Below are 23,860 nucleotides of genomic sequence, written 5' to 3' on the forward strand. Positions count from 1 at the left end.
AGTGACAGAGGGGGGGGTGACTAGTGACAGAGGGGGGGGTGACTAGTGACAGGGGGGGGTGACTAGTGACAGAGGGGGGTGACTAGTGACAGAGGGGGGTGACTAGTGACAGAGGGGGGTGACTAGTGACAGAGTGGGGGGTGACTAGTGACAGAGGGAGGGGGGTGACTAGTGACAGAGGGGGGGTGACTAGTGACAGAGGGGGGGTGACTAGTGACAGAGGGGGGTGACTAGTGCCAGGGGGGTTACTAGTGACAGAGGGGTTACTAGTGACAGAGGGGGGTGACTAGTGACAGAGGAGGGTGACTAGTGACAGAGGGGGGTGACTAGTGACAGAGGGGGGAAGGGTAACTAGTGACAGAGTGAGGGAGGGGGTGACACAGTGACGGAGGGAAGGGGTGAACAGTGAGGGAGGGAAGGGGTGAACAGTGACAGAGGGAGGGAGGGAAGGGGTGACTAGTGACAGAGGGAGGGGTGACTAATGACAGAGGGAGGGAGGGGGCGACTAGTGATAGAGGGAGGGAGGGGGCGACTAGTGAAAGAGAGAGGGAGGGGGCGACTAGTGACAGAGAGAGGGAGGGGCGACTAGTGAAAGAGAGAGGGAGGGGCGACTAGTGAAAGAGAGAGGGAGGGGCGACTAGTGACAGAGAGAGGGAGGGGCGACTAGTGACAGAGAGAGGGAGGGGCGACTAGTGACAGAGAGAGGGAGGGAGTGACACAGTGACAGAGGGAGTGACTAGTGACAGAGGGGGGTTGACTAGTGACAGAGGGGGGTGACTAGTGACAGGGGGGTGACTAGTGACAGAGGGGGGTGACTAGTGACAGAGGGGGGGAAGGGTAACTAGTGACAGAGTGAGGGAGGGGGTGACACAGTGACAGAGGGAGAGATGGGGTGACTAGTGACGGGGGGGAGGGGGTGACTAGTGACAGGGGGTGACTAGTGACAGGGGAGGGAGGGGGTGACTAGTGACAGAGGGGGGGAGGGGGTGACTAGTGACAGAGGGAGGGGGACACAGTGACAGAGGGGGTGACTAGTGACAGAGGGGGGGAGGGGGTGACTAGTGACAGAGGAAGGGAGGGGGCGACTAGTGACAGAGGGAGGCGGTGACTAGTGACAGAGGGAGGCGGTGACTAGTGACAGAGGGAGGATGACTAGTGACAGAGGGAGGGAGGGGGTGACTAGTGACAGAGGGAGGGAGGGGGTGACTAGTGACAGAGGGAGGATGACTAGTGACAGAGGGAGGGAGGGGGTGACTAGTGACAGAGGGAGAGAGGGGGTGACTAGTGACAGAGGGAGGTGACTAGTGACAGAGTGGGGGTGACTAGGGACAGAGTGGGGGGTGACTAGGGACAGAGTGGGGGGTGACTAGGGACAGAGTGGGGGGACTAGTGACAGAGGGGGGGTGACTAGTGACAGAGGGGGGGTGACTAGTGACAGAGGGGGTGACTAGTGACAGAGGGGGGAAGGGTAACTAGTGACAGAGTGAGGGAGGGGGTGACACAGTGACAGAGGGAGGGATGGTGTGACTAGTGACAGGGGGGAGGGGGTGACTAGTGACGGGGGGAGGGGGGGACACAGTGACAGAGGGAGGGGGTGACTAGTGACAGGGGGGGGAGGGGGCGACTAGTGACAGAGGAAGGGAGGGGGCGACTAGTGACAGAGGGAGGCGGTGACTAGTGACAGAGGGAGGGGGTGACTAGTGACAGAGGGAGGGGGTGACTAGTGACAGAGGGAGGATGACTAGTGACAGAGGGAGGGAGGGGGTGACTAGTGACAGAGGGAGGGAGGGGGTGACTAGTGACAGAGGGAGGATGACTAGTGGCGGAGGGAGAGTGGGGGGTGACTAGGGACAGAGTGGGGGGTGACTAGGGACAGAGTGGGGGGTGACTAGGGACAGAGTGGGGGGTGACTAGTGACAGAGGGGGGGTGACTAGTGACAGAGGGGGGGTGACTAGTGACAGAGGGGGGGTGACTAGTGACAGAGGGAGGGGGGGGGTGACTAGTGACAGAGGGAGGGGGTGACTAGTGACAGAGGGAGGGGGTGACTAGTGACAGGGGGGGTGACTAGTGACAGAGGGAGGGGGTGACTAGTGACAGAGGGGGGTGACTAGTGATAGAGGGGGAGGGTGACTAGGGACAGAGAGGGGGGTGACTAGTGACAGAGGGTGGGGGTGACTAGTGACAGAGGGTGGGGGTGACTAGTGACAGAGGGTGGGGGTGACTAGTGACAGAGGGAGGGGGTGATTAGTGATAGGGGGAGGGGGTGATTAGTGATAGAGGGGGGGTGACTAGTGATAGAGGGGGGGTGACTAGTGATAGAGGGGGGGTGACTAGTGACAGAGGGAGGGGGTGACTAGTGACAGAGGGAGGGGGTGACTAGTGACAGAGGGAGGGGGTGACTAGTGACAGAGGGAGGTGACTAGTGACAGTGAGGGAGAGATGGGGTGACTAGAGACAGAGGGGGGGGTGACTAGAGACAGAGGGGGGGTGACTAGAGACAGAGGGGGGGTGACTAGTGACAGAGAGGGGGTGACTAGTGACAGAGGGAGGGGGTGACTAGTGACAGAGGGGGGTGACTAGTGACAGTAAGGGAGAGATGGGGTGACTAGTGACAGAGGGGGGTGACTAGTGACAGAGAGGGGGGTGACTAGTGACAGAGAGGGGGTGACTAGTGACAGAGAGGGGGTGACTAGTGACAGAGAGAGGGTGACTAGTGACAGTGAGGGAGAGATGAAGTGACTAGTGACAGAGGAAGGGGGTGACTAGTGACAGAGGAAGGGGGTGACTAGTGACAGAGGAAGGGGGTGACTAGTGACAGAGGAAGGGGGTGACTAGTGACAGAGGAAGGGGGTGACTAGTGACAGAGGAAGGGGGTGACTAGTGACAGAAAGTTACTAGGTAGGTTACATGGAATACTTGTCTGCCCTCTGGGATTCAGTTACTCTTCAGCTAATTATACTTTCCTAATTTAATTCAGTTTCTGCCAGAATCTAAAGGACTCTGATATATTTCTAAAAGAAGAATTGCATTTCTCCTATTCCTTAATTGATTTCTAATGGACTGTATTATATTTTGCTAATGCAGGAGTTACCTTGTTTATTTATTTCTACAGAATACTATCTCTGTTAAAGCAATTCCAAGCAGGATTTAACTTTGCTTATGCTTTATTATTTTCAAATCATATTGTTAAAGAAGACTGCTAAAGTTAAGTTACTTAATTTAAATAAATTATACTTTCTTAAAGTGACAGTATCAAGTGTATATTTATCTGCAGTTGTGTTCCAAATGAAGTTTTACTAAAATATCACACTCATTCCCTCCATCTCTATGTATCTTACCTGCTCTCCTCTTTATTCCCTCCACCCGGTCTGACAGGAAGCAGTTAGGAGCTCTCAGTGCGTGCACTTCCTGTCAGACCAGCTACAGGGATACAAGCTCATCTACCACGGTCCGTGGCTACGCCACACTACAAGGAATGACTGACAGGAGGGAAGCAGTGTGTAGCGTTCTCCCCTCCTGCAATTCAGTTGGATCCTTGCCGCCTTATGGTAGCTTCAGCCCCAAAAAAGGTTTGTGAGCCACATTGGACTTCTAAAGAGCTGCAGTTTGGCAATGTCTGCTCTGTAGGGACTATGTCCAAAGTCCAGGAGGCCCAAACAATCAAATTCAGCTGACGCAATTATAACAAACATTTTATGATAAAATGTCACCCATTCAAATTGCAAAATGAGCTCTATTTCCAATAAATGGTGATATATACATAATGTTTCTAAAACATAAAAAAAATTATCTTTCTTTGATAGAATATGTCCAAAGTCCACAGAAGGTCGAGACAATGAATTGGGCTCTTTGCCCAATAAATGTTGATATGTAACTCCACACACGAAAGTAACTATCAAAGGCTTTCCAGATGGTACTATACCCCCCCCCCCCCCCCCCCCACCTGCACCACATTTTCCCAACAACTTCTGACCTTTACTGGAGATGTGGGCCAACCCAGGGTACCCCTGGCCACATCTTGTGGTTTTGTGACACAATCCAAGAATACTGGACAAAATTCTTAACAGTCACAAACCAGATTACAGGATTGAACCTACCCATAACACCTCAGGTAGCATTATTTTTTTCTCATTATTTTTTTTCTCCCAAATTCTACTCAACCATCTTCTCACTGCTAACCATTTTATCCCGATGAAATGGAAACACTTTCTCCCCTACAATCCGTGAATGGATCCAGAAAGTAGAGACAATCAGGATCATGTAGGAATTCAATTTCTCTTTATCACACTCCTACCACCTATATACTAATTGCTGGAAACCCTGGCTGGACTACATGAATTCTTACCTTACTCAATAGATTGCACACCTGTTCCCCCACATTAATATCTGAGTGGGAGAAAGAGGACAGGCAGAGGAGTCACTTCCTGTCAGGACAGGCAGAGAGATCTCTACCTTCCTGGGAGAAACTGTACGGACAGAGGGGTCTCTACTTGCCTGGGCGACAGGGTCGCTACCTGTCTGGAAGGAGGAGGCGTTGGCATATGGGCCTGTGCACTGAGACCAACTGGGTTGATATAGCATGACCCTGGTCTCAGCTAGGATACCTTATACAGATTAATTGAGGATTCCCTGTCTGAAGTGGCAGATCCACATCCCCAGTGGCGTTTTGTCCAAAAACGTTTTCCAACAGTTTAACAGTTGGTTACCTTGTGCCAGACTCTGCTGCCTTCTCAGTTTTTTCCTCCTATATGAGGAAGGTTTGTTGTCTGGGGTGATGCTCTCAGTCACTGTATGCCCCTCAGAGAGAAATTTAATGTTTTTTCTCTCAAGGGCTACGATTGGGTTAAAAAGTGTGAGCTGACACCCTCAGCCTATGATTGTCTACCCAGCAAACATTCCTCATAGTGCGGTGGCCTGGAGAAAGAAAGTTAGGAGACAATTACATCAGGTGTCAGGGAGCCATCTTCACCAAGTCTTAAGCCATCTGTCAAGAGGAGCTTAACCCTAAAACGCAAACCTAAGGGGAGATGGGACAGAAGCATGTACCAGTCCTTAAGGTAGCACAGCTGAAACCAATGACAGATGAACAGAATGTCTGCAAACAGACAAAGAGGTAACATTAAACAGGCTGAGGTTAAGAACAACAGGGGAGCACAGAGTTGAGAGACAAACCAAGGTCATGATTATAGATAGCACGAGTAGTCAGACAAGCTGGGGTCACATAACAAAATAGCAAATAGTATCGGGTATAAAGAAACCATGACAGGACAAAGAGAAGTAGGGAGATGGGTCTTACAAAGACCCAGTAGAACTGTGATTAGTCTTTGTAAAAAATGACTCCAAAATGTGTGCGACCTGCATAGTTTGATTAATGCGGACTAGTTGAGTGTCAAGTTATTAGGCAGGTCTCAATATAGATGCCAGAATGATGCTTGCTTGATGTCACTATGGAGTGAGTTGCATGCCCAAATTCCTGCAAGATCCTCAAAGTGATGTAAAATGGACCTACAGCATTAATATACACTGCAGATCTATGCCTAGAAGATCCATGTAACGTGACAGCAAGACAACACCTACTAGACACTCCTGCCCCAATAACAGTTTCAATAATTTACAATATAATGGGGTGGGAGTGTGCCTTTAAGGTCCTCTCAGTGGGAAGAAGGTTTAATAATCTCAAACACACTGTGATGAAATTCAAGTGAAAAATGTATTGCCTTTGTTATTCAAAAAAATATTTTAGCTCAAAATTTCAAAGTGATGAGATGTAATTCGTATATTTCAATATTTTGTAACAAAGGAAAGCATCCCATTTGTGTAATAATCTATCTACAGTTAACCCAAGCCCTTCAAATGTATGCCAAACATAACAATATGTACAACAAATATGTAATTCAAACCATGTGAATGTACAATAGCTGAAACATATAACCTACATAGTGAATGGAATATTCTTGAGCTCCCTAAATCAAAAGAGTTTCCTTTATTGGACCCAGCCAGCAGTAGAAAGCTCATACGCTGGATTAGTTCATATTGTACAGCTTCCAAGAGCTCTTTAATTCGGGTCCTGTGGTCTGTTTTGACTTTCGCAAGAAATCAGAAGGTTGTTGAACTGAATCTCTAAATTAAAGATGATGCACTTGTGTGCAGCTGTATTGATTATTTGCCACTATATTTTGCACAGAAGTGAGAGCATCATAATCAATAACTACACCCTCTCCACAGCAAAGGTAAGCACATTTGTTTTCTAAACCCCTTTAAATCACAAGTAATAATATGTGAGCCTGGGTGCCTGTAGTTTATAATGGATAGCTGCTAAACTAGCTAAAATATACCAGTTGTTTATATTTGTAAGCTTAATTTTAATTAATTAAAATACACAGTCCTATATGTTAATCTTAGCATCTAGAACGTATACTAATATTCATCATCTTGGTGCAAAAATCACAATTTTAAATCTTGTACTTGGCTCCTACCTCTGCACAATTATAGCAAAAAATAGTCAATTGAAAACACGTTATGTCACTTTGAGCAGACCTGCTGTAATTTATATTGACCAGTTATTCCATTTGCTTCATGTCTGGAACATATGGTTGAGAGCCAAGAAACTTCAGACATGCACACGACACTTCTACGAGTTGTCTTGGAGCTTTCCATAGAATGCCAGTTTTAAAAATGTACAGTTTGAGACAAGGCAAATCTCTCCTTGGCTGATCGTTTTACTGGTAGCATGTTTAACTCCTTGGTATTTTGCCACCTGGAAGTCTCATAACCATGCTATAGGAAAATAAATCCTGCAACTAATTTTCCTGTAGTATTTTTATCCAAATGTTTGTATCAGGTGTAGTATTTGATTGGTCAACCAGTACAGTAATTATTGCTCCTGTGATAAAATATCTGTTTTGAGCCCTTTGAGTTGGTCTTTCTCCTAATCTCCAAAGATTTTCTGGGACACCCATATATCTGAAAACATCCGTAAGATGACAACAATATTTTGCATATATTACTGTACATTGTTATATGGTACTATTAAATCTTTAGTCACAAACAGCACATTTATACAAATTCCGACTGCCTATCGATATACTGCATTTCAGTACATCTTCAGCTATCAAGAATATTGACCAAACTGTGAATTGTTTTTACCAGTATGGGTATTTTTTACCTGTATTTGGAACCGTGACAATTCGCACTTTATTGAATAGCCCTTTATGTGTGTGTGTATGTATTTATTTCATTATAACCAATATAAATATAGCTCAATGCACGGTTACTATCTATGTTTTGACATAGTACTAAACAGTTGTTAATAACAAATAAGTTCTACATTGTATTTCTATACTAAGCTGAAAGTTAATTTTCAAACATTCATTCTGTGTTAACTTTTAGCTTGAGAAATTAATTTTAGACTTTTCAGTATCCCAGGATTCTTAACCAAAAAATAATGTTCACGATCTGAAATGTGTTGTGTTACATTTAGCTTTATATGTGTTGTGTTGTGTTACTTTTGGCTGTCTTGTAATAGGCTGTGCTCAAGAATGGCTCTGTTCCTCATCTGCATATTTTTGCAAACTGCTTTGGACCAAAAAAGTGCCCATGCGTGCATTTGTGTGATGATGGGTGTGCCTTTTCCAATGTTTTTATGAGACTTATGTTGAAAAATCCTAAACTTCCAACATGAATGCTGAATACAAATGCAAGTGATCACACCAGGCACGATTTTCAATAAATTGCTGTATTCTGTTACTCTGTTCACTAGAAAATGTGTGCTAATCATCGTATGATGAACACACAGCTGGCTTTAGTTCCGTTATGTAATGCAACATTATAAAAATACCATAAGTGAGTCTGCTCAAAATAATTGCTCTTTTTAAAGTTCCAAAATCTTGGATGAGACATGTGGCATTTAGTTATTGTTCCTCTGGAATAAAAAAACGGAACACTAACACTGTATGGATATTTTTACAGTGAAATATCTTTCACCCATGTGGGTGGCATATACTTAGTTTTGTTTGCTTTCTGAGTATACGTTCTTTAAAGGGTCAGTCTAAGCATCATAACAATAGTGCATTGCTGAAAAGATTAAAGGACCACTGGGCTCTGGGGAGAGGAAGGGGTTAAACACTTACCTTTCTCCAGCGCCGGGCGGGGAGCTTTCTTCCTCCTCTCCTTCTTCCTAGCGACGTCATCGGCTGAATGCGCATGCGCGGCAAGAGCCGCGCGTGCATTCAGCCTGTCTCATAGGAAAGCATTCATAATGCTTTCCTATGGATGCTGGCGTCTTCTCACTGTGGTTTTCACAGTGAGAAGCACGCAAGCGCCTCTACTGGCTGTCAATGAGACAGCCACTAGAGGCTTTAGAGGCTGGATTAACCCTCGGTGTAAACATAGCATTTTTTCTGAAACTGCTATGTTTATAAAAAAAAAGGGTTAACCCTATCTGGACCTGGCACCCAGACCACTTCATTAAGCTGACGTGGTCTGCGTGCCTATAGTGGTGCACCAACTTCTGACAGTGATTTGTAAAACTCACTGCAGCTGTAAGGCCAGGCCAGCCCCTTGGCTCAGACAAAGCAAAGGAGTAGATTTTACTTCCTCCTATGATGTATCAGTTTTGTCTAACATATGCGTCACATACATGCCACACACTAGTAGGAAAGGTCTCTCTCCTTCCCAGAGAGACTGAACAAACCCGGTCAGCAGGCAGATTACCGCACACAACCAATTTGTAAACTGTGCTGTGTGAACACTGATCGCAACAGAGCAACTTTTTTTTTTGACATTCTTTATTTGTTGCTTTTTTCAAGTCAGGGTGGGATACAAAAAAGAGAGATGAAGGAGGGGGGGCGGGTGTCAGACAGCAAGTTACAATTTGTGACATATGCAATATCAGAGCGTTAGACCTGGCAACAGGCCGGAGTTGAGAACAGTGTTTTACTCGTAACCAATGCGCCGTCACCTCTCTGTGCGTCTACCAGAGCGGGTATTAATCGGAGGCTTGGGGGATGGTGGAGGACTGTCAGAGATCTGTTGGAGATCAATCATGATATGTCACGGACAAGAGGGAAGGGGGGGGGGGAATGTCAGGCTCGGGGATTCAAACCATGGTGAGGGGGTGGGGGTGGCGGGTGTGTCTACCAGGAGCCTCTTGGAAACATAGGTATGGGGGGTCAAGCCCGTCCCCATGCGGTATAAGACGTCCAGGGGTACCATAGAAGGGCACATTTGTCCGAGCGCTCCTGCAGGGAGGCAGTTAACATTTCCATATTATGGATTTCCTCTACCTTATCCACCCACTGTTGGTAGGTGGGTACTGTCTGGCTTTTCCAGTTCAGTGGGATGAGGCTTTTTGCAGCGGAGAGCAGGTATATTGTGAGGGATTTTTTGTATTGTTGTGTGGGTGTGGATGTGTGGTGAAGGAGCATCGGCAGTGGTTGCAATGGGAGGTCTGAGTCCGTGATTTCCTTGATCTTAGTGTGTATCAAGCGCCAGTACGGAACTATGCGGGGGCATGACCACCAGATGTGGAGGTTGGTGCCCAGGTCAGAGTTACATCTCCAGCATTCTCCAGAGGCTGTGTCGTGCATGTGTCTTAGTGCATCTGGGGTCCTATACCATTGTGTGAGTAGTTTATAGCTCATCTCTTGGTATTTGGAGCTAATGGAGCATTTGTGAGTTTTTAGCCCACTCCTGGATAGTCAAGTGCGTACCCATCTCTCGTTCCCATTTTTCCGTGAACCCTAGTAAGCGTTCATTGCCCAGTGACTGTAGACTTGTGTAGAGGTAGGATACCGCGTGTTCTAAGTGTTTTCTGTCCGTGCATAGTCGTTCGAAGTCAGTCAATTGTCTGTGAATGTGGTCTTTACCTTGAAGGTTCGTGTAGTAAGTTTTCACATGGTGGTAGTGGGATATGTCAAGTGGGGTCGGTCGCTGAGTCGTTGTGACGTCGGGTAGCGGTTTGAGGGCCCTGTCAACAGTCCATTGGTGCAAGTATATCTAGTCCGTCTGGTGGAAGTTCCGAAAGGCCGCGGGGGGGAGGCTCCCCGCTAGGTTTGGGTTATACGTGATCGGAGTGAGCGGTTAGGTGATGTGGTGAGTCGATGTGTAAAGTGCAGCTTGCACCAGACCCCGAGGGTGGCGTAGATGAGTGGGTTTTGGGTTCGGAGTTCCATGAAGGTGAGCGAGCCAAGCCAAAGTCTGGATGGGACTGTCCCATGCGCCTGCTGGACCTCCATGGACACCCACCTTTTAGTGCTTGGGCGTGCGTGCCAGTCCACCACCCTCTGCAGGTGTGCAGCCTGGTAGTATTGCTGATCGGAGGGCAGCCCAGCTCCCCCCACAGTCTTCGGTCGTTCCAGTGTGGTCCTGCGTATGCGGGGCGCGGAGCGGTTCCATATAAAGCTGCGGATTTCTCGTGTCATGGTGCGGAAAAATGATTGTGGGATCGCGACGGGTAGTGTCGCTGTGGCGAAACCGACCTCGCCACGTGTCCTTGGAGGGGGCTGATTGCCCGCCTCTTGCCTTTGGACTATGGACCAGACTTTATGGGAATGTGATACCCCAGATAGCCATACCATGGAGCCTATTCATATAATGAAAGACTATGGGAAAGACTTTAGCTCCATGGCAATTGTACTGTGTGAGTAGGATCTGCGCGTTATTCGGTAGTTTTGTGCGTGCAGATCCCAGCTATCTGGGGATAGGTGAAATGTCTGTGTGTTATGTGTAAATGTGACTTTATGTATTTTAAAGTATTTTATGTCGTTTTGCAACCATGTGGTTAATGGAGTCTGCCTTTAGTCCTGGGTAATTGGATTACTTCTCCAATTAACTCCAGGGCAGAAGGGAGGAAACCAGGGTGCATTGTGGGGATGTTTTTCTGCCAGCCAGAAAGGAACAAAAGATACTTTTAGTAACTTTTGAACCCCTGGTCGGATTCATGCCATTTTTTAATATGTTGTTCCCCTGAATGGATTGATTGTGGATATGTATTTATTTATGTGAATGTGATGTATGGTTTTAAAGTTATGAAAGTTGTGTAAAAGTATATTTTACACTGTATGCATAATGGGATTATGTGTCACACTAAGGGGAGGGGATGTGTGGGAGGTAACATCTATGTCATTGGTTCTTTTATGCCTCCCCCTGGGTGTGGCCTGTATGTGTGAGTTGGAAATAAAAGCCAGGCTGGATGAGCCAGTCCAGAGTTCCTGCTTAACCCTCAAAGTGAAGTGTCGTCTCATTATTGGGGGAGGATTTATTGCATGCTGTTCCAGTTTGACTGCTAGGAGTGCAAACCTATTCGTATGGTTCCTATTCAACTGTCTACAGCATTCAGAGGCTTGAGAGGATTCATATGCTTCTCTGATTCGGTGATTGTGGTGTCTGCCAGAGTGCTTGGAGTCCTCAGGAAGCGCTAGGAGCATCCATTAACGGAGGTACCCAGTCGGGGTGCCAGGCGATCCGTTACATTGGTGGCAGCGGTGGGATGGCGTCCTAGTCTGAGGTAAAGCAGCTCAGAGACACTGTTTGGATTTACAAATTGAGGGCAACGCTAGCAGTCGTGCAGCGCCCCTGGGAGCAGACAAGTATGGAAGGTTCTGGCTCTGGAGATGATTGGCTGGCCGAGGTGAGGCAGCGAGTGGCCGAGTATGGGGATGATATACCCATGGAGACACGCCGGGTGATCTGGAACCAGGTCATGGCCGAGCGAAACACAAGGCTGGACCGAGAATTCCGGTTGGCAAAAGAGAGGAAGTATGCTCAGCAGCAGGAGCGTTACAGCAGCCGAGTAGAGGCTGCATCCTCCCTGAGGCGGCGGGAGGAACCCGAAGTGGGGGTCCTCATAGACTGGTCCTGTGAGGAACCACAACAGGCAGGTAGAGATGGGACCAAGGTCTCTCCACCGGGCCCACCGGGATGCTGGGCAGCCGGCCCAGATCCCCAGCAGCAGCCAGAGTTGCCAGGTGGGGAAGCAGGTGGCCCTTACTCACAAATGTTGAGGGGCCTCACGGATTGGTCCTGGGAAGACCCACAGATGGCAGGTGGAGATGGGACTGCGGTCTCTCTACCGGCCCTACAGGGATGCTGGGCAGTCGGCCCAGATCCCCAGCGGCAGTGTGCGTTACAGGGAGCTGAAGGTGCCGTTCTTGCTCCCCAGCGGCACTCTACGGTGCAGGGAGAGGAGCCTGTTATCCCCTCTCCCCAGCGGCTGAAGGTGTGTAAGGGAGAGGAGTTTGTTATTCCCTCTCCCCAGCGGCAGCGCAGCTCACCAAGGGGAGACAGTAAGCCCCACACCAGCGCAGATGGGACCGTGGTCTCTGCGCCCAAGTTACAGGGAGCTGAAGGGGCCGTCCTCCCTCCCCAGCGGCAGTGTGATTTGTTGGGAATTGGGAGCCCAGTCTCCTTTCCCCAGCGGCAGCTTAATGTACCAGGGGGAGACTGTAAGCCCCACACCTGTGCAGATGGGACCGTGGTCTCTGCACTTCCAGCACAGGGGGTAGGGACGGTCGGTCCTGCCCCCCCACAACAGGGCTGTTTAGCCAAAGGGGAGACAGTCTGTCTCCAGCAGCAGAGCTGTGTAACTAAAGGGGAGACAGTCTGTCTCCAGCAGCAGAGCTGTGTAACTAAAGGGGAGACAGTCTGTCTCCAGCAGCAGAGCTGTGTAACTAAAGGGGAGACAGTCTGTCTCCAGCAGCAGAGCTGTGTAACTAAAGGGGAGACAGTCGGTCTCCAGCAGCAGAGCTGTGTAACTCAAGGGGAGACAGTCGGTCTCCAGCAGCAGAGCGGTGTATTTAAAGGGGAGACAGTCGGTCTCCAGCAACCAGGCTCCAACCAGACTACTCCCGTGGTAGTGCTGGCAACAGGACAGAGTACCGCTGGTCTCTGCCCCCTCAGCAACCTACCAAGGCAGCCTACCAGTCCCCCACACAGCCGTGGTGAGGCACCTGAACCTGGACAAGATTCTCCCTCACCCAGGTGTAGTAACTGTTTATTGTGGGTGGGCTGCTCTGCTGTTTCTGTCTTGTGGGTGGGCTGCTGGACTAACAAGGGCACTGACCGGCAGGAGGTCAAGTACCCTGTTAGTCTGGGGGGTAAAGGGGAGAAGTGTGGCGAAACCGACCTCGCCACGTGTCCTTGGAGGGGGCTGATTGCCCGCCTCTTGCCTTTGGACTATGGACCAGACTTTATGGGAATGTGATACCCCAGATAGCCATACCATGGAGCCTATTCATATAATGAAAGACTATGGGAAAGACTTTAGCTCCATGGCAATTGTACTGTGTGAGTAGGATCTGCGCGCTATTCGGTAGTTTTGTGCGTGCAGATCCCAGCTATCTGGGGATAGGTGAAATGTCTGTGTGTTATGTGTAAATGTGACTTTATGTATTTTAAAGTGTTTTATGTCGTTTTGCAACCATGTGGTTAATGGAGTCTGCCTTTAGTCCTGGGTAATTGGATTACTTCTCCAATTAACTCCAGGGCAGAAGGGAGGAAACCAGGGTGCATTGTGGGGATGTTTTTCTGCCAGCCAGAAAGGAACAAAATATACTTTTAGTAACTTTTGAACCCCTGGTCGGATTCATGCCATTTTTTAATATGTTGTTCCCCTGAATGGATTGATTGTGGATATGTATTTTTATGTGAATGTGATGTATGGTTTTAAAGTTATGAAAGTTGTGTAAAAGTATATTTTACACTGTATGCATAATGGGATTATGTGTCACACTAAGGGGAGGGGATGTGTGGGAGGTAACATCTATGTCATTGGTTCTTTTATGCCTCCCCCTGGGTGTGGCCTGTATGTGTGAGTTGGAAATAAAAGCCAGGCTGGATGAGCCAGTCCAGAGTTCCTGCTTAACCCTCAAAGTGAAGTGTCGTCTCATTATTGGGGGAGGATTTATTGCATGCTGTTCCAGTTTGACTGCTAGGAGTGCAAACCTATTCGTATGGTTCCTATTCAACTGTCTACAGCATTCAGAGGCTTGAGAGGATTCATATGCTTCTCTGATTCGGTGATTGTGGTGTCTGCCAGAGTGCTTGGAGTCCTCAGGAAGCGCTAGGAGCATCCATTAACGGAGGTACCCAGTCGGGGTGCCAGGCGATCCGTTACAGTCGCGAATAGGTACAATAATCTGGGGAGGACATTCATCTTTATCGCTTGAATGCGGCCAAACCAGGTGAGGTATTGCGGTGACCTGCGGAGGAGATCTTTTTGGATGCTCGCGAGGAGGGGGGGGAAATTCAATTGATAAAGTTGCGTGAGATCACGTGGTAACCATGTGCCCAGGTACCTCAGCTTGACCGGCCGCCTTAGTGCTCAAGTATACCTTCCGGGTGTTTAGTGCTACGTTGGTCCCGTGTGTTTATTTTATGGATATGTTGTGCCCTCCTCTTTGCCTGGAGAATTTTTGCTAGGAGCCGACCACTTTTGTTAGAGTGTTCATAGAAGTACCTGGCCGATTTTGTCAGGGTGTGTAGCAGCCCCTGAGAGAGGTGGTCTCTAAGTTCTCTCCGGGCTTCGGTCAGTTGCAGATAGGTATTATCGTCTAGTGTTTGTTTGTGTGTGGTTTCCAGGGCGGATACCTTGGACGTGAGGTCGGTGATGCGCCTGTGTCTATCTTTTTTGCGCTGTGTACAGATAGCGATGTAGTGGCCTCTCATGACACATTTATGTGCTTCCCAGATCGTCAAGATGGGTGTGTCTGGGTTGTCATTAGTGTCAAAATATTGTGTGATCGTCTGAAGCGCAGATGCGCGGGAGACTAGGTCATTCAGCAGGGTTACGTTAAGCTTCCACTGTCTGTCTCTGGGTTTATAGAGGGGTGAGCTTGTACGTACTTTAATTGGAGCGTGGTCGGAGTGCGTCGTGAGTCCAATGTGTGCGTCGTGGAGTAGGGAAAGGTATTCCTGGGGCATAAATATGTAGTCAATGCGGCTATAGTGGCGGTGGACATGGGAGAAGTGCGTATAGTCCCTGTCGTCCGGGTGTGTGGTTCTCCAGCAGTCTACAAGACCCATTCTGTTCAATGCCCTGGTGGCGGATCGTAGACAGTGTGGCGGTAGTGTACTAGTTCCGCGGGACGTATCCAGGAGGGGGTCTAGTGGCATGTTTAAGTCCCCTGCTAGTATTAGGCGGCCCTCTCTAAATTTGTTAAGCTTGGTTAAGGTGTGAGAGAGAAAGGTGTGTTGACCACGGTTGGGGTCTAGTTTAGGTGCTTCCGGGCCCCGAAAGTGCGTCTCCTGCAGGAACGCTACGGACACCCTTTCCGCCCAGAGACGGCGGAGCAGGTGGGAGCGTTTCTCCGGCTGGTTAAGGCCCCCAGTGTTGTTGTGAGTAAGGCCGGGCTAACCCCCATCTTGGCCCCCCCGGTTGGTAGCGTTCGGGAGACTATAGAACCGGAGAGTCTCGTCGAACCCCGGTCCTATGTACAGGAGAGGTCAGTTGCGAGAGGTGCATGGAAGGCCACCTACGGAGTCTGTTCCTCAAGTAAGTGTGATGTCAGCACCGATGTCCCGCGGCACCCAACCCGCCATGTGAGGCGGCTGTTGTGATCTCTGCGAGTCCGAGGGTAGTCGGGGGGAGGGGAAGTGAGCCAGAGTTAGTCGAGGTCGCAAAGAGGCCCATATGGGTATCAGGGGTGGGGTGTTGGCGCTGGCCCTTAGGGAGACCATTCAATATGCGACAGTAAAGTATAACAACAGTTTAAGTAAAGAAAAAAAATTAAAAAAAATATTAACAATGCAACCTACGCCGGGAGCAAAACAGTGGCATAACGTGGGCGTCCTGAAAATTTTTAACAGATTTAAAGAGCACAACGTGTACGCAGTCGGCCTCAAATACCGTATCCCATGCGAATGCTGTATAACTAGATGGGGATATGACTATGTGCCTGCGCTTTTCTAAGATATGCGGCCCAGTCTCCCCTCCCAAAAAGTCCATCGCTTCAGGACCCACCCCGCCCACACATATACACACTCACATACATTTAGTAACAGAGATTGGCACACAAAAACACTCATGCTGTATCCCATACAAACACTGACACGCATACACTGGCACACAATTATTATTATTTATAAAGCGCCAACAAATTCTGTAGTGCTATACAGTGGGTGGACTAACAGACACGTATTTGTAACCAGATGAGTTGGACACACAGGAAAAGAAAGGTTGAGGACCCTGCTCAATGAGCTTACATGTTACAGGGAGTGGGTACAGTGACACAAAAGGTAAGGGTAGGGTAGAAAAGTAGGTTGCTAGTATAGTATGCACTGACGGTTTAGTGTTTTGTTTTGTTACAGGAGAGGAATCAGGGTGCGGGGAGGGAAAGCTGTTGACAGTTTAGTTTATATATTTTCCTGAAGAAGTAAGTTTTCAAAGATTTTGTGAAGGAGCGGAGACTGGATGAAAGTCTAACGAAGAATGGAAGGGAGTTCCACAGCAATGGTGAAGCTCAAGAGAAATCTTTAAGGCGAGCATCAGAGGCGGGGCCGTCTTTAACACGGGGCAAAAGGGGCAGCTGCCCCAGGCCCAGTTAGTCTTAGGGGTCCCAAAGCCCTCCGCACCACGACGGCCCATGTGGAACTACCACCACGAGCCGCGCGATGTGGGGGCTCATCGGGTGGCCAATGCTCTACGGGCCACCCGATGGCGATGGATTTTTAGGGGCCTGGCCGCTTTGAGAGGGCGACCGGGCCCCCTGTGATGATGTCAGGATGCTGGGAGGAAGTGACAGCCGGTCACTTCCTCCCAGCATTCACCGAGCGCCGCGCGGGAGGAGAAGAAAAGGAGGGAGTTCTGACTCCCATCAGCCTGGGTAGGAAAGGTAGGAAACACATAAAAAAATGTGCATGTATGTATGTATCTGTTTGTATGTACGTATCTGTATGTATGTATGGTCTGTCTGTTTGTATGTATCTGTATGTATGTATGTGTCTGTCTGTCTGTTTGTATGTATCTATATGTATGTGTCTGCCTGTATGTATGTGTCTGCCTGTATGTATGTGTTTGCCTGTATGTATGTGTTTGCCTGTATGTATGTGTCTGTTTGAATGTATATATACCTGTATGTATGTGTGTATCTGTTTGTATATATGTATGTAACTGTTTGTATGTAAGTGTCTGTATGGATGTTTCTGTATGTATGTATGCATGTGTGTATCTATTTGTATGTATGTGTGTATCTGTTTGTATGTATGTTTGTGTGTCTGTTTGTATGTGTCTATGTGTGTATGTGTGTTTCTGTGTTTCTGTATCTGCATGTGTCTCTATATGACCCTGTGTATCAGTATGTGTTTCTGTGTGTCCGTATGTGTGTCTTTGAACATATGTGTATCTGTGTGTCTCTGTGTCTGTTTGTATATATGTATGTCTATATGTGTATATGTTTGTATGTGTATCTGTGTGTACGTTTGTATATGTGTCTGCATGTCTTTGTATCTGCATATGTGTCAGTGTGTATCTGTATGTGTGTCTGTGTATCTGCATGTGTGTCTGTGTTTGTATCTGTGTGCGTGTCATTCTGTATATTTGAATGTGTATCATTCTGTGTGTATGTGTAGCTGCATGTGTATCTGTATATGTGTCAGTGTCTGTATCTGTGTGTATCTGTGTATCTGCATGTGGATCCGTGTATGCATCTGTATGTTATTGTGTGTATCTGCATGTATGTCACTGTGTTTGTTTGTGTGTTAGTGTTTCTGTTTATCTGCATGTTTGTCAGTGAGTGTATCTGTGCATCAGTGTATGTAGGTGTGTCAATGTGTATCTGCATGTGTGTCTGTGTATCTCTCTATGTATGTCTTTACCTGTCTATGTATGCATCTCTATGTATGTTAGTGTTTGCATCTGTATGTGCGTTAGTGTGTGTATTTTGTCTCAGTAAAAAATGAGAGGGCTAAGTGTGTTTTTTTTACATTTGTGTGGGCGTTGATGGTGTGATTGCATGCTAGGAAGAGGAAGGGCTAGGTCAAGGGGCCCCAAGCAAACACCTGCCCAGGGCCCAATCAGTATTAAAGACGGCCCTGGTCAGAGGTAGGAGTACGAACAGAGGTTAGATGTAGGTCTTCGGCAGAGCGTAGGGGCATAGACGGGACATATTTGTGTATTAGTGAGGACAGGTAGGTGAAGTCAGCGTAGGGACTGACAGAGGGGGTAGGCGTGGGAGGTGCAGGTGGACAGGAAGATGATCCTAGCCGCTGCATTCATTATCGACGGTAATGGGCAAGTTGGGAACACGTAGGCCCACTGAGAAGTGGGTTACAGTTGTCAAGGCAAGAAATCATCGGCATGGACAAGCACCTTAGACGCATCAAGCGTTAAATAGGGGCGTATGCGCGTTATGTTTTTGAGATGGAAGCAGCAGGATTTGGCAATCGACTGGACATGAGGGGTGAAGGAGAGGTTGGAGTCAAAGAGAACACCTAGGCAGCGAGCCTGCGAGGTAGAGCTGATGGTAGAGCCATTGGCAGACAAGGGAAGAACAGAAGTTATGTTTTGGACAGGTTACGTTTAAGGAAATGAGCAGCCGTCAAGTTGGGAATAGAAGAGAGACCTTCAGAGACACGAGTCCAGAAGGGTGGTGAGAAATCAGGGGAGGACAGGTAAATTTGCGTGTCAACTGCATAGAAATGATACTGGAAGCCGAAGGAGCTGATGAGTTTACAATGGGAGACAGTATAGATTGAGAACAATAGCGGACCAAGGACAGACCCTTGGGGAACACCAACAGAGAGGGATTGGGGAGAAGAGGCAGACCAGAGACAGAAACACTGAAAGAGCGCTGGGAGAGGTAAGAAGAGTACCAGGAGAGAGTAGTATCTCATAAGCCAAGATTACGGAGGATGAGAAGGAGCTGTTGATAAACAACAGTGTCAAAAGCAGCAGACATAATGCAGGAGCATTAAAATAGAGTAGTGGTCACATGATTTTGCAGTGATAAGATCATTAAATACTTTGGTCACATCTGTTTCAACAGATTGAAATGGGTCAAGCAGATAGCTGGATTCGAGGAAGTCTGTGCAATCACCAATGGCATACACTGGCACACATATATATAGTGTGACCCATACAAACACACTGACACACACACACACTCATAAACATACACTGCCACAAATTGATCCTTACTGACAGAGACACAGTTACCCTTACAAACACTGGCACACACTTACTTGCATTCATTAACACACTGGCACAAATTGCTCCATACTGACACACACATTGATTAGTACTGACACACACATTGATCAATACTGACACACACACCCACAAACACCTACATACACATTGATCCATACAGATACACATTGATCAGTACTGCCACACATATTGATCCATTCCCACACCCACACACACCTACAAACACACTGATCCATACAGACACACACACACACACATTGATCCATACTGGTACACACAGAGTGACCCATACAAACACTGACACTCACATACTGCTCATTGAAGCGCACACACATATTAGTCATGTTCTCAGCATATTGCGAGCTCCTTCTTCCTTGATGTTTGAAGAAAACCGGTAGCACTGTCCGGCGCCAAGTGCCGCAGCCAACCGGGAAATTTCCTGGTATCCCAGTGTTCCGGTTCGGCTCTGGTCTTACGTTATGAAAGAACTAATAACCCCTAATACATTTCACATGGAAAGCAATTGCATCTTCTTCAACAAATTATGTTCTAATAGAAAATGACCAAAGTGTGGACACACACACATAAATAATAAGCAGACATAATTTAAAAAATAAACTATATGTTGGGGGAATTAAGAGGTTTTGAAACTATTCATTATTAAAACATGTTCAGTAATTTCAAACAGATTTAAGTTTATCTCCACTGGTTTACTTGGGATCTTGGCATGTATGCTATGGAGCATGGGAAGATAATCATTGAAGAGTAAGATGTATTTTCCAGGCACTAAATGTGGCTGCGTGGAATAATTATTTATAGACAATCTGTCAAATAAAGTGTTTTCTTAAACTTGATCTCCAAGGGCGTTGTTCAGTAAGCAGCAAATCATGGCAAGTAAAAACCTGAATTTGGTAATTTTGGGCCAAAACAGGCAAGCTGGGAATAAATATCATTAAAGGAGATTTTTCCATCTTGATTATTTTTGTTCACATTTCACAAATATAAACAAATTCCATTGTGTCTCAAATGTTTGTCACAATGAGAAACGATGAGAAAACCGAAAAAAACTAATGTTTTTTTAATATAAATTTGATCAAATAAAATAACACATATAACACAAAGTTGTCTCTGTTTACAGCAATAGTGACCCAATTAATATGCGAATTTGGTAACAATGGTATTTTCTGAGGTTTAGCTCATCTGAGAGGAGCTTTTAGTAGTTGGGATGGCTGAAGATAAATGGTGAGAAAGAACTTATGGGGTACAACAAACTGCTGAAATAGTGGGGTAATGGTTTATGTTAAGTATATCAGATGCTTAACCAGGGGTGGATACAGAACCTAATCTCGGGAGGGGCACTGGTAGATTATTTAAAAAAACAATCCAGGCACAATAACCACAACAGTTCTTTGTAGTGGTTATGGTGCCAGGACTGCGTGGCACCCTCCCAGAGTAAGTAGTGAAACCATCTAAGAACCATTTGACAACTTACCTGTGGTCTGCCGGGATATGGGCTGTAGTTTGGGATAGTGGCAGTAGTGTGTCTATGTGTGTGAGGGGTGCAATGTGTGTGTGTGTGTGGGTGGTGAAGTGTGCGTGTGTGCAATGTGTGTGATGGATGCAGTGTGTGAGGGGTGCAGTGTTTGTGAAAGGGGTGCACTGTGTGAGTGGTGCAGTGCCTGTGTGTGGGGTACAGCGTGTGTGTGGGGGAGGGGTGCAGTGTGAATGTGTAGGGAGTTATTGTGTGTGTGTGGTGGTAGGGGGCAGATTAAAGCGAATATATATGTGGTTTGTAATTAAAATAAATATACTAAATATTAGCTCCTGGGGCTAGAGTTTACTCTCGCGAAATGATAACTGCCGCAATGATCCAAGCTCGCGAGAGGAGAATCCGGCAAAGCTGCAGGTCCCGGGTCCTGTAATTCCCCTCCCGGCTGCCCAGGAAAGTGCCTTTGGGCTGGTGAGGGAGATCTCTCCTCTGATCCGTTAAGGCACTCAGCAGGGTTGGCAGAGAAGAGAAAAGGAGAGCCTTTGCCCTTTACTAGTTTCTCGGGGGGGGAGGGGGAAAGAATTGACCCGTTGCCCCCCTGGATCCGCCACTGAGCTTAACAGCTGTAGGCAACCATCAGCACTCCAGATGACGAATACATATCCCTTCATGCTTTGCCAGCATTATAGCTGTAAGATGTTGCCTATCCCTGATATAGGGTACTTTAGTAGATGGAATTTCTACTACCTTGCATGGGGCATTATATAATCTCTTAAGGTTAGGGAAGTACCACTGGGACCACCTACCTTTGCATTAATATAAGGAAGGTAATATTTCATGGGCCAAAATATCCATACCTATCTTTAGTTCTTAAGGGAGAAAATGGTATATATTAATAAATTAATCCCTAAGGCTACAACAATATGTCAAGAAAGCAGCAAATCATGGAAAGTAAAAATCGAGATTTATTTAAAAAAAAATTCAACATATATTTACAAAACTTGAAATTGGCAAAATAAATATTTCTAATTAAACTATAATTATTTTTTCAAGGGTAATGAAATCAAGAGTGTTTTCGGCATTGTTGAAGAAGTTATGAAAAACGGTACCCCAGTTACAAAAAAGAGAAGCAAAGCGACCAGCAGTGTAGCTACTTATGAGAAATGTTCCCATTTATGCAAGGAAACGACTTCGAGCCTAAAAGAAAAAAAATATAACATGTGCAGTAAGTGCTGATTTCTAAGAAACAATGCATGTTAATATAACGGAATCCAAGTGGAGTGAGGCTCATTAGTTATTTACAGGCACCTATAACTGCCCCACATACTGTGCAATGGAGAAGCTGATAATGTTTGGAATCTTCAGGCCTGCCTACCCACCTCTAGTGAAACATGTTCTCTGTGAGTTGCATGGGACCATTATAATTCACTTTTTTTTTTACGTTCACTAATGTGCCAGCATGTTCCAGCCATTAAATGGATCCATGCATTTGCCTCTGCATGAATAGAAATCATATGGGACTATAAGGCCCATCTTATGACTGGAGGAGGTATGATATGTCCACACATGCACGCAGAGATATTTTTGCATCAACTAGGGTATGTCATACCTGCCAATCTTGCCTGTACACCTTCTTGGATGGAGGTGAATAGGGAAGAGAGCAGGCCAGTGGTGACCCTAGGAACAAAATATAGGGGGGACTTAAAATATCATTCAAAACTAGGGGGGAGGGGGAGGCATTCACAATTTCCCCTTGGGGGGGTAACATGCTGTGCCGGTGGTGTCAGACAACAAATTTGCACAGAAGTCCCACTTGCCACCAGGGATTCTTTTTCTGGGCAGACTAATAACCACCCTTAAAGTTAATCTTTGAACTGTTTAGTAGATAACTCTCCTATTTGCTATCTTTATGTGGGATTACCCTATTTAAGGACACCAAAAAAGTCAGCTATCTGCCTATCTGCTAACAGCACAAACATGTGTTATCTTTAAATATGGTAATCACTAATAAGGCTACCAATTTAGGGAGTTATCTACTATACACATGCATGTTTTCATGCATACACACATAAACACACACACACACACACACACACACACACACACACTGGATCTTCTCTCTGGTGGTTAGTGGGTTTCTGCTGGGAAAACACTGTAAGAACATCATAATTCAACAAATGCAGGTCATAGGAAAGAACTGGATTCAATACTTACCTATGAGAAGTATTTGATTGAATGCGGAGGATTTGGATTGGAAATCATTGAAGTAGGGCCACCTTCATGATGACGTTGTTGGAGGAGGAGCATACAGTAGAACCGAGTGAGTCTTAGTGCAGGAAAAAAGGGAAGTAAAACCTTTTTATTTATTTTTTCATTTTCTCTTACATGGTAACAGGAGGGGGAGCTAATTCTAAACATGGATTAGGACACTCTAGGTTAGAAATACATGTTTGTATTCCTAAAACTGCAGTGCTTTTTGAAGATAAGTCACAATTTTTGCAAATTGCCATTTACTAAATACTTTAATACCACCAAACCTAGTACAAAATTAATTTGTACGTCATCTTACATGGCTGGTGGCTAATAACCTTGCGGTCCACAATTATACACTACAGTTTTATTTGGATTCCCGTAGTAGAATGTATTCCTTTTCTTTAAGGCACACCTTTTTACTTTCTGAACATCATTAATTAATTAATATGCCACCCATTGTGGTTTGAATAGCATCTACCGAACCTACAGTGGATAATGAGCCCTCGATTTGTTTTCATATAACTATTAACTAGAATTTTCTTTAAAATCTTTTGGTAGGAAATTTGCAGATTTCTCTGATTACTTATGCAAGAGGTACCAAAAAAATGTTGAAGAACATGTTAGAAGAACAACAAAAATCCTTGGAGTTTCTTTCTAATCAGGTACAATCAGTATTTTTTTGCCTTGGTGTTAATTTCTCTTTAGATAGTGGTGTTCGAGGTCCATTAGAGACTTTGAATTTGATCCTTGGAAGTCTAGAAAGTCAGTGTATAGCAGAAAGAAAAGCAGATCTAGATGGTTTAGATGGATCTGCCAGAGTTTTGTTTCCGACATCAACTAGTTAAATAATCTGCATATGAAACAAAAAAACTAAGTATATACACTAAAGATGTACACGTATATTATGGGTAGCCCCAGGTGAACTTCACAACCACCTAAGAAAATGTATAGCAAACAAACAAAAGTGGAAACC

The 23,860-nt window shown here is 46.3% G+C and overlaps 1 protein-coding gene across 1 annotated transcript in view; it reads left to right on the top strand.

Annotated features, from left to right (window-relative positions):
- Positions 1-6,080: 6,080 nt before the first annotated feature.
- ANGPTL5 (angiopoietin like 5) overlaps positions 6,081-23,860 on the top strand; it is a 35,002-nt gene continuing 17,222 nt past the window's right edge. Inside the window, exons 1-3 of the mRNA XM_063444936.1 lie at positions 6,081-6,231; positions 21,688-21,859; positions 23,446-23,549. Of these exons, the coding sequence (XP_063301006.1) occupies positions 6,133-6,231; positions 21,688-21,859; positions 23,446-23,549 (375 nt within the window). The 5' untranslated portion in view covers positions 6,081-6,132. The remainder of the gene's footprint in view (positions 6,232-21,687; positions 21,860-23,445; positions 23,550-23,860) is intronic.

Source organism: Pelobates fuscus, chromosome 1 (genome assembly GCF_036172605.1).
Source record: "Pelobates fuscus isolate aPelFus1 chromosome 1, aPelFus1.pri, whole genome shotgun sequence".
In the NCBI taxonomy this organism is placed as follows: Eukaryota; Metazoa; Chordata; class Amphibia; order Anura; family Pelobatidae; genus Pelobates; species Pelobates fuscus.